Source organism: Pseudophryne corroboree, chromosome 9, assembly GCF_028390025.1.
Source record: "Pseudophryne corroboree isolate aPseCor3 chromosome 9, aPseCor3.hap2, whole genome shotgun sequence".
NCBI lineage: Eukaryota > Metazoa > Chordata > Amphibia > Anura > Myobatrachidae > Pseudophryne > Pseudophryne corroboree.
Genome location: NC_086452.1, coordinates 18,118,626 through 18,134,195, shown reverse-complemented (window position 1 = coordinate 18,134,195; position 15,570 = coordinate 18,118,626). Strand labels below are relative to the sequence as shown.

The 15,570-nt window shown below is 47.8% G+C and overlaps 1 protein-coding gene across 1 annotated transcript in view; it reads right to left on the bottom strand.

Annotated features, from left to right (window-relative positions):
* The window catches only part of ADGRL4 (adhesion G protein-coupled receptor L4), a 243,151-nt gene that overhangs the window by 92,291 nt on the left and 135,290 nt on the right, over positions 1-15,570 (bottom strand). Inside the window, exon 8 of the mRNA XM_063939562.1 lies at positions 6,146-6,262. Within this exon, the coding sequence (XP_063795632.1) occupies positions 6,146-6,262 (117 nt within the window). The remainder of the gene's footprint in view (positions 1-6,145; positions 6,263-15,570) is intronic.

Here is a 15,570-nt window from a genome sequence, read left to right as displayed (position 1 = left end):
GAGGGGAATGGAGGCTGCAGGAAGCTATAGACTGAGAGTTATATAGTGGGAGGAGCAGGGTCTCCAGCAGCACAGAGTATATCAGGAGATGAGTGATGTGTCAGTGAGGACAGGGCTGCATGTGACAGGGGCAGTGATATGATGTGAGGAGGGGAATGGAGATAAAAGGGAAGTGCGTGGCAGCTGTTCAGTTTCTGATCCCACTAAAGTGAAAGAGATTTTGGGAAGCGCTGTCACTGCTGTGACTCAGGTCACCAGCTACAGTACATGATGTGCAGCCATCTCTAACAGTATAATACATTGCAACATATTAGACTGCGTATTGTACATTATTCTCTTTGTATCTTAGAACAAAGAATATAAATGAATCCATAGTGATTGTAAAGGGACGTAATTTATATCTGAGCAAATAATAGGATCACTGCAATATCCAAATGTGGAATGTGATTTAGCAGAAATTTAATACTGAGAACAAACCATGGGGTATATTTACTAAGGTCCCGATTTTGACCGAGATTATGTTTTTTCTTCAAAGTGTCATCTCGGGAATTTACTAAACTCAAATCACGGCAGTGATGAGGGCATTCGTATTATTTTGGAAGTCCTAGGAAAAAATTACGAATGAATACACCATCGGTCAAATACGCCAGGAATTTGGTAGAAATCGGTCATTTACTAAAAAGTGCAAATCACAAACACTGCCGACAATAGCCAAACACTGCCGTGCTAAAATACAAATCGTGAAAAAGTGCTAAAAAAAACAGACCTGCTTTTTTTTACCGTGTTCGGATAGGCATGCACGGATCCATGAGATCCGTGCATGTTTATCAGTGGGAAGGGATGGGAAAGTGCTATTTTCTTTAAAAAAAATTGCGTGGGGTCCCCCCTCCTAAGCAAAACCAGCCTCGGGCTCTTTGAGCCGGTCCTGGTTGAAAAAATATGGGGAAAAAAATGTCAATGGTTCCCCCATATTTAAACAACCAGCACCGGGCTCTGCGCCTGGTCCTGGTTCCAAAAATACGGGGGACAAAAAGCGTAGGGGTCCCCCGTATTTCTGAAACCAGCACCGGGCTCCACTAGCCAGATACATAATGCCACAGCCGGGGGACACTTTTATATAGGTCCCTGCGGCCCTGGCATTACATACCCAACTAGTCACCCCTGGCCGGGGTACCCTGGAGGAGTGGGGACCCCTTCAATCAAGGGGTCCCCCCCTCCAGCCACCCAAGGGCCAGGGGTGAAGCCCGAGGCTGTCCCCCCCATCCAAGGGCTGCGGATGGGGGGCTGATAGCCTTTTTGTCAGAAAATGAATATTGTTTTTAGTACCAGTACTACAAGTCCCAGCAAGCCTCCCCCGCAAGCTGGTACTTGGAGAACCACAAGTACCAGCATGCGGTGGAAAACTGGGCCCGCTGGTACCTGTAGTACTACTACTATAAAAATACCCCAATAAAAACAGGAGACACACACCCTGAAAGTAAAAGTTTAATACATACATCCACACCTCCATATACACATACTTACCTATGTTCACACGAGGGTCGGTCCTCTTCTCCATGTAGAATCCATGGTGTACCTGTTGAAAAAATTATACTCACAAAATCCAGTGTAGATGGCTCCTCTTCTTTTCTATTTGTAATCCTGGTACTTTGCAAAATAAAACGGACACCAGACCTCGCACTGAAAGGGGCCCCATGTTTTCACATGGGACCCCTTTCCCCGAATGCCAGGAACCCCCCCTGACTTCTGTCTAAGAGGGTTCCATCAGCCAATCAGGGAGCGCCACGTTGTGGCACCCTCCTGATTGGCTGTGTGCTCCTGTAGTGCATGACAGGCAGCACACGGCAGTGTTACAATGTAGCGCCTATGCGCTCCATTGTAACCAATGGTGGGAACTTTGTGGTCAGCGGTGAGGTTACTTTCGGTCAACCGCTGACCACAAAGTTCCCACCATTGGTTACAATGGAGCGCATAGGCGCTACATTGTAACACTGTCGGGTGCTGCCTGTCATAGACTACAGGAGCACACAGCCAATCAGGAGGGTGCCACAACGTGGCGCTCCCTGATTGGCTGATGGAACCCTCTTAGACAGAAGTCAGGGGGGGTTCCTGGCATTCGGGGAAAGGGGTCCCATGTGAAAACATGGGGCCCCTTTCAGTGCGAGGTCGGGTGTCCGTTTTGTTATTTTTCAAAGTACCAGGATTACAAATAGAAAAGAAGAGGAGCCATCTACACTGGATTTTGTGAGTATAATTTTTTCAACAGGTACACCATGGATTCTACATGGAGAAGAGGACCGACCCTCGTGTGAACATAGGTAAGTATGTGTATATGGAGGTGTGGATGTATGTATTAAACTTTTTCTTTCAAGGTGTGTGTCTCCTGTTTTTATTGGGGTATTTTTTTAGTAGTAGTACTACAGGTACCAGCGGGCCCGGTTTTCCACCGCATGCTGGTACTTGTGGTTCTCCAAGTACCAGCTTGCGGGGGAGGCTTGCTGGGACTTGTAGTACTGCTACTAAAAACAATATTCATTTTCTGACAAAAAGGCTATCAGCCCCCCATCCGCAGCCCTTGGATGGGGGGGGGACAGCCTCGGGCTTCACCCCTGGCCCTTGGGTGGCTGGAGGGGGGGGGACCCCTTGATTGAAGGGGTCCCCACTCCTCCAGGGTACCCCGGCTAGGGGTGACTAGTTGGGTATGTAATGCCAGGGCCGCAGGGACCTATATAAAAGTGTCCCCCGGCTGTGGCATTATGTATCTGGCTAGTGGAGCCCGGTGCTGGTTTCAGAAATACGGGGGACCCCTACGCTTTTTGTCCCCCGTATTTTTGGAACCAGGACCAGGCGCAGAGCCCGGTGCTGGTTGTTTAAATATGGGGGAACCCCTGACATTTTTTTTCCCATATTTTTTCAACCAGGACCGGCTCAAAGAGCCCGAGTCTGGTTTTGCTTAGGAGGGGGGACCCCACGCATTTTGTTTTTTGGTTTTAACAATGATTTCTATTTTAATAAAGGTGCACAATGAAGGCCAGCACGGATCTCTCAGATCCGGCCGAGATTCATTGTATTAAAGTCGGCAGTGTTTTACAAGTCACTCACGTAAAACACTGCAAAAAAAAACGAATGACATCGACATCGGTAAATACGAAAATGCAGAATACGACAGCTTAGTAAATTAGTCGTAATAAATTCAAAAAGTTGCAACTTTACACTTTCGATGTCATTCGTGATTGAACTTTAACCTCTGTCGGGAAAATACGAATTTTAGTAAATATACCCCCATGTGTGAGTATTGGTACATGGAACACATTACATATCAAAGTATGAACTTCACACTAGAATGTGGGATCTCAAACTCTGTCCTCAGTGCCCCAAACAGTTCATCTTTTCCAGGTCTCCTCACAGAATCGCAAGTGAAATAATGATCACCACCTGTAGATCTTGTAAAATGTGTCAGTGAGGAATGACTACAGCTGTGCACCTGCTGGGTGACCTGGAAATTGTGACCTGTTTGGGGTCCTGAGGACCAAGTTTGAGAACCACTGTACTAGAAGCTGAACGGACTCTGTGTGATGACGCCTCGACGACCGTGCGGTATGTCGGCCAAACCCGGACATTATTTTTTAAGGGGCAATCACTTATAAGGCAAAACCATGCCTAGTAAGTGATTGTCCTTTAAAAAAACATCCGCATCCCGCACGGCCGCTGAACTGGGACGTCATTACATACGGCCCCTTTTGCCAGATTAGCATTAGAACGTGGTTCCATAAATGTTACAAAATTCATCCTTGTCTTAACCTCTTACACAATCTACATTCATCCGTTACTGTGGGCCTACGTGTCAGGTGATGTGGGCTCATTATCACACTATCCAATACATGATAGCGTTTACTGCTAGTGATGTCACCCATATTGATGCTCCCACTGGCGGTAAAATTTGGCTTTTCATGTGGAAGTATATTTCTCAATATGTTGCACATAAACAAGCCTCAAAAAGTTTTTAGAATCACATCTCGGGTCCCCTGCCGTGGAAGCAGTCGGTTCCCGGCTGTTGCTGACATCAGCTTTCAGATAGGGGTCAATATCCCAGCGCCGGAATACTGACAACCGGGATTCCGAACGAGGAGGCACTGCGAAACTGCGCAGGTAAGCTACGGAGAAAGGTTAGGTTTAGGCTGCGTCCCAGGGGGTTAGGGTTAGGCTGCGGGGAGGGGGGAGTTAGAGTTAGGCATCCCCTCGGAGGGTTAGGGTTAGACTACGGGGTGGGAGGGTTAGGTTTAGGCAGCGGGGATGGGGGGGTTAGGTTTAGGCTGTGTCCCAGGGGGTTAGGGTTAGGCTGCGGGGAGGGGGGAGTTAGAGTTAGGCATCCCCTCGGAGGGTTAGGGTTAGACTACGGGGTGGGAGGGTTAGGTTTAGGCAGCGGGGATGGGGGGGTTAGGTTTAGGTAGCGGGGATGGGGGGGTTAGGTTTAGGCAGCGGGGATGGGGGGGTTAGGTTTATGCAGCGGGGATGAGGGGTTAGGTTTAGGCAGCGGGGATGGGGGGGTTAGGTTTAGGCAGCGGGGATGGGGGGTTAGGTTTAGGCAGCGGGGTTGGGGGGGTTAGGTTTAGGCAGCGGGGATGAGGGATTAGGTTTAGGCAGCGGGAATGGGGGGGTTAGGTTTTGGCACCTTCTGGGGGTGGTTAGGGTTAGGCACAAAGGAGGACATTAGGGTTAGGCTACGAGTAGGGAGGGCTAGGGCTAGGGGGGGTGGGGAGAGGGGGTGTAGTATGGTATGCCAGCGGTCGGGCTCCCGGCGACCAGCATACCGGCGCTGGGAGCCCGACCGCCGGCATACCGACAGTGTGGCGAGCGCAAATGAGCCCCTTGCGGGCTCGCTGCGCTCACCACGCTGCGGGTACATTTATTCTCCCTCCTGGGGGATCATGGACCCCCACGAGGGAGAATAAGTGTCAGTATGCCGGCTGTCGGGATTCCGGCGCCGGTATACTGTGCGCCGGGATCCCGACAGCCGGCATACTGAAGACCACCCGGGGAGAGGTTAGAACACCCTTAACTCACCCCTGTCTGGATCCCGGCGTCTGTATTTCCCACGCCGGAATACCATATGCCAGGATCTCATACTGATCCCCTCTACCGCTGCGGTACGCACATCACATGTTTGGTGTAGATACTGTATACTGATTGTGGGGGCCATTCCAAGTTGATCGCTAGTGAAAAATGTTCGCAGCACAGCGATAAGGCAAAAAAAACGGCACTTCTGCGCATGCAACGCTTTTCAGTCGCAATGGCAGCTGCAGAGTGATTGACAGGAAAGGGGCGTTTCTGGGTGTCAACTGACCATTTTCAGGGAGTATTCCAAAAAATGCAGGCGTGGCAGGCCGAACGCAGGGAGTGTTTGTGACGTCAAATCCGGAACTGAATGGTCTGAAGTGATCGCAAGCACTGAGTAGGTCTGGACCTACTCAGAAACGGCACAATTTTTTTTTGTAGCCGCTCTGCGATACAACCGTCCGCACTTCTGCTATGTTAAAATACACTCCCAGTGAGCGGCGGCTTTGCGTTTGCACGGCTGCTAAAAACAGCTAGCGAGCGATCAACTCGGAATGACCCCCAGTGTGCATACAAGGCCACATAAGGGAATGCACTTTATAATCTGCAAATATCTGATGTGAGGGCTCAACACAAAATGAACTGGAAAAATATTATTTTACACATAAAGGAGAACAAATTCAGTTTCTGCACAAAGAAAGAATATTTGAAACATGAAAAGAAAATTACATTAAATATGACATTGTGTGTGATCTATAGCCCTTAAATGTTACTAAACAAATAAATGTAGCAATATTTCTTCTTTTAAAAAAAAATAATAGTATGGTTAAACTAATGTCTGCAGCGGGAAACAGTACAGAAGAAAAAACATATGTATTAGTAACATATCTCATTTAATGAATGTGTGTTATTGTGCGTCTCTTATTCTCTTTATTCTGCTCAATTTGCATCAACTATTTATACCATTAGCCTTTTCATTGTGAACGGAATATTTAAAACAGGTCTTTGCGAAGCCCTTTTAACCCACTAAAATCGACAGCAAATTGCTGTAACCTTTCCCGCCCGCGCCAGCGGATAAGCTGCTCCTTACCATTAGACAACGGCGCTTCCTTTTTCTTGGGAAAAATCTTTATGTAATCTCCTTCCAGGAGTGCGTGCGGGTGAATGTGCTTCATGTGGCCTGAGTCAAAGGTAAACAGTTTGAGAGCTAGGAAAAGACAGCGGAGAAATTAGACATTACAACGTGCAGCGCTATCGGAAATCATCATTGTAAATAGATATATACGGTTTCTCAAAACAGGTACCAAGCGGAGCAACGCACAAGAAACAGATCTGCCAGATTTCTCCGGAGACAAAGAAAATTCTTTAGCAATAACACATACAAAGGCAGAGTTACTGAGATTATACAGGAAATAAAAGTAAAAAAAACCATAAAAAATAGTAATAATAATAATAATAATAATAATAAAAAAAAGTATATATATATATATATATATATATATATATATTTATTGGTGGCAAGGTGCAGCACAGGTCGGCTCTGCACCCTCCTTCCCACAAGCAGAATACAGAGATAAGGCTTGGCAATGTACATAGTAACGCGGTGAAGCCCCATCACACCGCAGACATGGCTGTTAAACGAAACGTACTGGAACACAATCATAGATCCGTTGCTGGAACCCATGAGGCTAATGCACAGTTGAGGGTACTCCCATTTGCAAAGCTCATTTTGCGTGTGAAATTATGTAACTGGGCTGTAATGAACTTTCTCACATAGGCAACATTAAATGAGCTCACCTATGGAATTGCGTGCTATGCAAAGTTCGCCGGAAGCGTAAAGATGCCTCGTTTCAGACACGTTTTCTGCACCAAGCATAGGACTGTTGCAGATCTTCACTTAGGTATTGATTAAGGCTAGTGTCGGACTGGGGCATGTAGGGCCCACCGGGGGAATGCAGTGGTAGGGGCCCATGTTTAGGGGTGTGGTCAGTCTGCAGAGGGGGTGTGGCCTGCCACCTCATTGGTATGACTAACCATTAGAGAGTGCAACGTCTGGGCCCCTACATAAATATATACAGTAAATTCAGCTGCTGCATGCATGATAATGTACCAGATTAATAACAGCAATGCACTGTATAAAATACACCATAGTCCAGTATAGGGTAACATATGTATAATGTATAATTCAAGTGCACAGTCTGGAACCTGATCCTTAGAGCAGGAGGTGGGCCCCCAGGCAGTATGGCCCACCGGTGGTTTCCCCTGTACCCCTGTGGGCCAGTCCAAGCCTGATTAAGGCTCCGGCCAGCCAAAGTAACACTAACCCCACTCCCCTCTCCACCACTATGGTTTACTGACCATTGTGCCCTCCCTCCCCAGTTACAAAAAAAATAATAAGTTGTAATGTCAAAAAAAAAAAAAAAAAAGAATCACCTGGTCTTATCTGGTCATTGTCCTAGCAGGGTTCTCATACAAATGAGCATAATCACCCTCCCAAACAAATGTCACCCCTAGGTATGTGCAGAGTGGGAAATCCACTACTATGTATATGGTAAAAGCAATTCACCCTACTCTGCAAATTTCCACCCTCTCACCTCACATAGGAAGCCTGTTATGAAGATAGTTATAATGTTCACTTTAAAATAATTGCTGCTAAGCAAATCGATGTAGTGTGCAACCACAAATCCAGTCCCCTGCAACTAGGCACTACATATATCTGCTTAGCTGCTATACTGACCATTTCACCTAGATTCATATACTGTACTTAGATTTACCAGGCTTGCTTCTCAGTAGCAAATAGCTACACGTGTAAGGTGTCTTACTGCAGTGTATGAGGTTGTGAGTTCGAGTACCGGGTATAACAAAGTTGAAAAATTTGCATTTAAAATACAGGTAGATATAACTGATGTTGAAGAAGCCAATCAAATGAGTCTGCCATCTCCAATACATCCGTACAACATCAAAGTGATGGAGTCAGTCTCAGAGAAAAAGCCTTGCAGCAGCAGAACCCAAATACTTAACGGGGAAAAAACATTTCAAGCAATGGCAGTGAGTGCCTTCCGCAACCTCCTCCGTACTCCAGATCTTTGTACATTGATGATGATGATGATGGGTATCAAACCAAGCGTACTGGTAGTACACTCACACAAGTGCATAAAACGCTGCATACAGGTGAGTACGCACATTTAGTCCCATGCACGCAGTCAGTTACACCTGGCTAGCGTTCCAATCTGCATCTCCGTTACTCATCTGATGGCTGTCACCATTGACTTAATGGAACAATGGAAACAACTGTATTGGCTCAATGTGCATTTTCTCCAAGCTGGTGAAGGCCTCTCTAGGGCCAGAAAAGGAATAAGGGCTAGTAAAAATAAATGGGGAAGAATGGTCCTGGCTGGGTAACAGCAGCTGAGAGCCTTAGGAAGGGATCATGCACATAATAGTGTGAACTATAATGGTATTAGAAGGATGTCACCATATATGACAATGCTATAGAGACTTCTAACACAGTTCATTTTCAAAGTACAGATGTATTAATTCTTACAGTACACGAATAGTAATCAGAGAAGCTGAAACAGACGCATTTCGCTTTTCTGACCTGTACAACAAATCAGTGCTAAATGAGATGGCTTAGGCCAGTGGCGATGCTACCGTGCCTGAGTATTGCTGCTGACCTTGTCACACATCATCCCGCCAAACAGGCTGCGCAGACACGACAATGAGCCCAGTATACGCCAATGGTAGCCAGAGTAACACAATCATAGATCCGTTGCTGGAACCCATGAGGCTAATGCACAGTTGAGGGTACTCCCATTTGCAAAGCTCATTTTGCGTGTGAAATTATGTAACTGGGCTGTAATGAACTTTCTCACATAGGCAACATTAAATGAGCTCACCTATGGAATTGCGTGCTATGCAAAGTTCGCCGGAAGCGTAAAGATGCCTCGTTTCAGACACGTTTTCTGCACCAAGCATAGGACTGTTGCAGATCTTCACTTAGGTATTGATTAAGGCTAGTGTCGGACTGGGGCATGTAGGGCCCACCGGGGGAATGCAGTGGTAGGGGCCCATGTTTAGGGGTGTGGTCAGTCTGCAGAGGGGGTGTGGCCTGCCACCTCATTGGTATGACTAACCATTAGAGAGTGCAACGTCTGGGCCCCTACATAAATATATACAGTAAATTCAGCTGCTGCATGCATGATAATGTACCAGATTAATAACAGCAATGCACTGTATAAAATACACCATAGTCCAGTATAGGGTAACATATGTATAATGTATAATTCAAGTGCACAGTCTGGAACCTGATCCTTAGAGCAGGAGGTGGGCCCCCAGGCAGTATGGCCCACCGGTGGTTTCCCCTGTACCCCTGTGGGCCAGTCCAAGCCTGATTAAGGCTCCGGCCAGCCAAAGTAACACTAACCCCACTCCCCTCTCCACCACTATGGTTTACTGACCATTGTGCCCTCCCTCCCCAGTTACAAAAAAAATAATAAGTTGTAATGTCAAAAAAAAAAAAAAAAAAAGAATCACCTGGTCTTATCTGGTCATTGTCCTAGCAGGGTTCTCATACAAATGAGCATAATCACCCTCCCAAACAAATGTCACCCCTAGGTATGTGCAGAGTGGGAAATCCACTACTATGTATATGGTAAAAGCAATTCACCCTACTCTGCAAATTTCCACCCTCTCACCTCACATAGGAAGCCTGTTATGAAGATAGTTATAATGTTCACTTTAAAATAATTGCTGCTAAGCAAATCGATGTAGTGTGCAACCACAAATCCAGTCCCCTGCAACTAGGCACTACATATATCTGCTTAGCTGCTATACTGACCATTTCACCTAGATTCATATACTGTACTTAGATTTACCAGGCTTGCTTCTCAGTAGCAAATAGCTACACATGTAAGGTGTCTTACTGCAGTGTATGAGGTTGTGAGTCCGAGTACCGGGTATAACAAAGTTGAAAAATTAGCATTTTAAATACAGGTAGATATAACTGATGTTGAAGGAGCCAATCAAATGAGTCTGCCATCTCCAATACATCCGTACAACATCAAAGAGACTGAGTTAGTCTCAGAGAAACAGCCTTGCAGCAGCAGAACCCAAATACTTAATGGGGAAAAAACATTTCAAGCAATGGCAGTGAGTGCCTTCCGCAACCTCCTCCGTACTCCAGATCTTTGTACATTGATGATGATGATGATGGGTATCAAACCAAGCGTACTGGTAGTACACTCACACAAGTGCATAAAACGCTGCATACAGGTGAGTACGCACATTTAGTCCCATGCACGCAGTCAGTTACACCTGGCTAGCGTTCCAATCTGCATCTCCGTTACTCATCTGATGGCTGTCACCATTGACTTAATGGAACAATGGAAACAACTGTATTGGCTCAATGTGCAGTTACTCCAAGCTGGTGAAGGCCTCTCTAGGGCCAGAAAAGGAATAAGGGCTAGTAAAAATAAATGGGGAAGAATGGCCCTGGCTGGGTAACAGCAGCTGAGAGCCTTAGGAAGGGATCATGCACATAATAGTGTGAACTATAATGGTATTAGAAGGATGTCACCATATATGACAATGCTATAGAGACTTCTAACACAGTTCATTTTCAAAGTACAGATGTATTAATTCTTACAGTACACGAATAGTAATCAGAGAAGCTGAAACAGACGCATTTCGCTTTTCTGACCTGTACAACAAATCAGTGCTAAATGAGATGGCTCAGGCCAGTGGCGGTGCTACCGTGCCTGAGTATTGCTGCTGACCTTGTCACACATCATCCCGCCAAACAGGCTGCGCAGACACGACAATGAGCCTAGTATACGCCAATGGTAGCCAGAGTAACCGGATCATCGTACAATACAGCAGCTTTGGGATGTGGTGGACGGGGGATGACTTATAAATGTGCAGCCGACAGATCTGCAGCCACTGCTCGGCGCTATTGTGTTACCATGAACCACACTCCGTAAGCAACGTGTTGTATCCATGTTACAGGCAATTTGGGCTGTTCTGTGGGCAAAAAGGTGGGTTATAATAATCAGTACTAGAAAAGTGAGCTAATAACATCTGCTTTTAATAACTGCAAATAGCATTAACTCTTATTTTCAGATTAAGGGGAGATTTATCAAAGCTCGGACAGAGATAAAGGGGGAGATATGTCAAAGCTCGGACAGAGATAAAGTGGAGAGAGATTAAGGGGGAGATATGTCAAAGCTTGGACAGAGATAAAGTGGAGAGAGGTTAAGGGGGAGATATGTCAAAGCTTGGACAGAGATAAAGTACAGTACTCACCAATCAGCTCCTAACTGCCGTGTTACAAGTTGTGTGTTTGAAAACGACAGTTAGGAGCTGATTGGTTGATACTTTTTCTCCACGTCATCTCTCTCCAAGCTTTGATACATCTCCTCCCTGTAAATAACGGACTTCTGCTGTTTTTATTTTTAGGTCTAAATTTATGCAGTCGTCGTACTGTAGTTTTTCTTTTATTACGCAATATCACTCCCCCAGCTCTGGCACTGAACTGGAGTAAGAGGAACATTGATTGCAGCAAATTGCAGACAAAGTTAAGGCGCTGAGTGCAATTTAAAACCCCCTGCAAAGTTAACCTTGCGTTCATCTGTTGCCGTGGTAACGCTCCGTAGTGCGATCAACCACTCTATGTACTAACCTCTACTCTCCCACAGGAAGAGAATAATCTGTGGCGCAGGTGATTCAAATGAAGAAAACAAACAAACAGAAAAGAAGAACGAGAGCTGCAATGACTGTTATGTAATGCCTTATACAGTATCTGCATAAGAGGTACAGTCTCTGGGGCAGATGTATTAAGCCTGGAGAAGTGATAAAGCGGTGATAAGCACAAGGTGATAACGCTCCAGCCAATCAGCTTCTGTCATTTTTCAAATCGGTAATGATTGGCTGGTGCGTTATCACCTTCCACTTATCACTGCTTTATCACTTCTCCAGATTAATAAATCTTCCCCAGTATAAGCTGCATACTGTAACGCGCGCATACACCACCGTTGCTGGCTGCTGGTTGAAAGACAGGAGTGAATCGCGGCAAAGTTTCATTCTGCAGCGGAACAGGCGACTGCTGGTGTAAAACTCCAGCGACGCAATCCGCGAGTGCCCAATTAGCTTACGCCAGGAGCGCAACGTGAAAAAGATCAAGGGCCTATTGTGAGAAGGGCTCGGAACAGTGACCATTCCTGTGTGGGTGTGCTCAGTGTCATGAGGGTGTGGCCAGTGCCGCGTGGGAGTGACCAGTGTAGCGGGTGTGACCAGTGCTAAGCATACTTGACGACTTTTTGGCTGCTCTCTCCGGGAGAGAGCAGCCAGGTCGGCTCGGCAGGGGGGCGGGCTGCGACGTGCCGTGCAGAGGGAACCGGGCCAGAGGCGGAATGGGTGCGTAGAGGAGGCGGAACGGGGGCGTGGCTGCGGGATCGCGTCATGTAAGCCCCGCCCCCGCTGTGTAATGCCGCTATTACAGGCATTATTTTGCAGGGGGCGTGGCTATGATGACGCAATTCAACAAGAATCCTTTCATTGCCTGCCCGGACCGCACACTTTACTCGCTAAGTGGGCGGCCGGGCAAGGGGGGAACCCTGAAATCGGAAGACTTGCCTGCTTTTCCGGGGGGCCGGGAGGGTCACCCGATTTTCGGGAGCCTCCTGGCCATTCCGGGAGAGTAGGCAAGTATGGTGCTAAGTGGGTGTGGTCAGTGCCATGTGGGTGTGACCAGTGCTGTGTGGGTGTGACCAGTGCCGTGTGGGTGTGACCAGTGCTAAGTGGGTATGGTCAGTGCCGTGTGGGTGTGACCAGTGCTGTGTGGGTGTGACCAGTGCCGTGTGGGTGTGACCAGTGCCGTGTGGGTGTGACCAGGGCTGTGTGGGTGTAGACAGTGTCATGTGGGTGTGACCAGTGCTGTGTGGGAGTGACCAGTGCCGTGTGGGTGTGACCAGTGCTGTGTGGGTGTAGACAGTGTCATATGGGTGTGACCAGTGCTGTGTGGGTGTGACCAGTGCCGTGTGGGTGTGACCAGTGCTGTGTGGGTGTAGACAGTGTCATGTGGGTGTGACCAGTGCTGTGTGGGAGTGACCAGTGCCGTGTGGGTGTGACCAGTGCTGTGTGGGTGTAGACAGTGTCATGTGGGTGTGACCAGTGCTGTGTGGGTGTGGTCAGTGCCATATTGGTAATAACACCCCCTACACTATTTGCCCCCAGTGTCTCCCTAAGTGGGTAAAAGTAGAAACAAATATAATTTTGTGGGGAAACTAGAAATTCTGTTTTACTACTTAATAATTATGTTTGACCATGTGGCCAGCTGGGTGACTGGTCACCTTCCTGCTTCCATAATGATAGGCCACCATTTATGTGTAGGTGTGCGGCCGCGATCCCATCAGCGACATTGTAAATCTAGCCCTGACTATAAATAAAACAATAATTCAGGGTCACTTTTACGCCACTGCAGTTGGTGTGTCCAGATCTAGCACCTTATTCAGCAAGGATTGCAAATTTTGCGATTCGCAACCCAGCTGATTATTGAACGACTGCGCATGCATAGCGTTCGCACTGCGCAGGCATGAAGGGAAATAGTGACTGAAAATGCGTACAGATTGTAATCGCAATGCAGCCGCTGTTTGACTGACAGGAAGCCGACGTTTCTGGGCGGAACCTCACAGTTTTCTGGGTGTGTCTGAAAAAACGCAGGCGTGCCCAGGCGTTTTTAAGGCGGTCCCTGATGTCAGCGATGACCACTTCTAGCCTCTTGCATCACAAGAATTGTGGGCGACTTTGCCTGGCGCAGATGGGAAAACTCCTCGATGTTCTGGTAAATGCGTATGGTTTTGCGATCAGACCGCATATTGCGATGCATTCGTCATTTTATTTTTCTCTATGTGATCGCAGCAACTGCTTTTTAGCAGTAATTACAATCCTTACTGAATAAGGTCATTAATACGAGTCAACTGTGTCAGCGGAATAAACATTGACTGAACATCCAGTAGATGTTAATGTGGTTTATAATGCTTAGTCCCACGTAAGTAGCGTTGACAGATCAGTAACAGAATCTTGGGCAGGGTGGTCCTGGACTGTATGTATGAAGCCGACGTTTGGAAAAATAAAAAGTGCATGCACATAAAATGTCTCAAAAAAATAACAATAGATTGTGTCACTCTGTCGATCGCTCGATGGCTGATCAGTGGGAACAGATCACCATTACTTTGTTGCACCGGAGGCCTTGTTGCGGCATGGATCGTTACCCAGGAACACTTGCAGTCACCTAGCAATCTGCCACTGCAATCTGTAGACTGGAGCACTCAGCCTGACACCCTGGCTTAATATTACAACGTGTTATTAAAGGCAGCGATCCCACTATTTCTGATTGACATTTTTTTAATCCTAAAATTTATTATCAACTCTGTAATACCTCCCGGGTGGGAAACAAAAGGTGACCGCCACAGGACCGAAGTTCGGTTCCGGTATGAATGGTCGACCATGTGTCATACGATGGCAGAGTGGGGAGGATGTTACAGTGCACAAAGCAGATGCAGAACACATTGGGGCTAATTCAGTAAGGATTGCAAATTAATTTGCAAACCTTTGTATTGCATGCTGGGGGCCGCCCATCGCTGGGCAAGCCCGCCCAGCATGGTGACCGCCGCCCCCCCCCCTCCCTTCAACAAGCAGAAATTGCGAACAAAGTGACATTTCTGCTTGTTAGCAGAAATCAAGGATGCCTCCTGCCAGCGCCTGCAGGAGGCCCACCGCCATGTTTCCTATCGCGGCGGCTGCATGTTACTCACGCAGCCACCATGAGCACACCCCCGCCATGCCCCGTTCTCGCTGCACCCCCCCCCCCCCCCATTTGGCCACCCCCGCAGCGCTCCGTCTCCGCCCTGAAAACGGAGCGTTGCCGCCCACCCCGCAACCGCCTCTGCCTGATTTACTGGCAGAGGTGATCACAATTTCTGCTGCCCCCCTGCGCCCACATCTTTTTCTCATTTTTTGAGGTTGGATTGCACACTGCGATCCAACCTGAATTAGCCCCATTGTCTGGAAGTAAGACACAGACAGAGGGGGTTATTCCGAGTTGATCATAGCTGTGCTAAATTTAGCACAGCTACGATCTTCTTCCCTGACATGCGGGGGGACGCACAGCACAGGGCTAGCCCACCCCGCATCTCAGTCCGGTCCCCCCCTCGCAGAAGTGCAAAGGCATCGCACAGCGTCGATGCCTTTGCACTTCAAGAGTAGCTCCTGACCAGCGCAGCTTTAGCGTGCTGGCCAGGAGCTACTGATCGCTCCCTGGCCCGCAGCGGCTGCGTATGACGTCACGCAGCCGCTGCGCCCCGTTTGGTCCGGCCACGCCTGCTTTGGCCGGGCCAAACCCACGAGACGGCCGCCGTTCTGCCCCCTCCCCCACAGCGATTGCCTCTGCCTGTCAATCAGGCAGAGGCGATCGCATCCCTGCTACCGCCTTCGGCCGTCTGGCTTGCGCCGGCGCGCTAT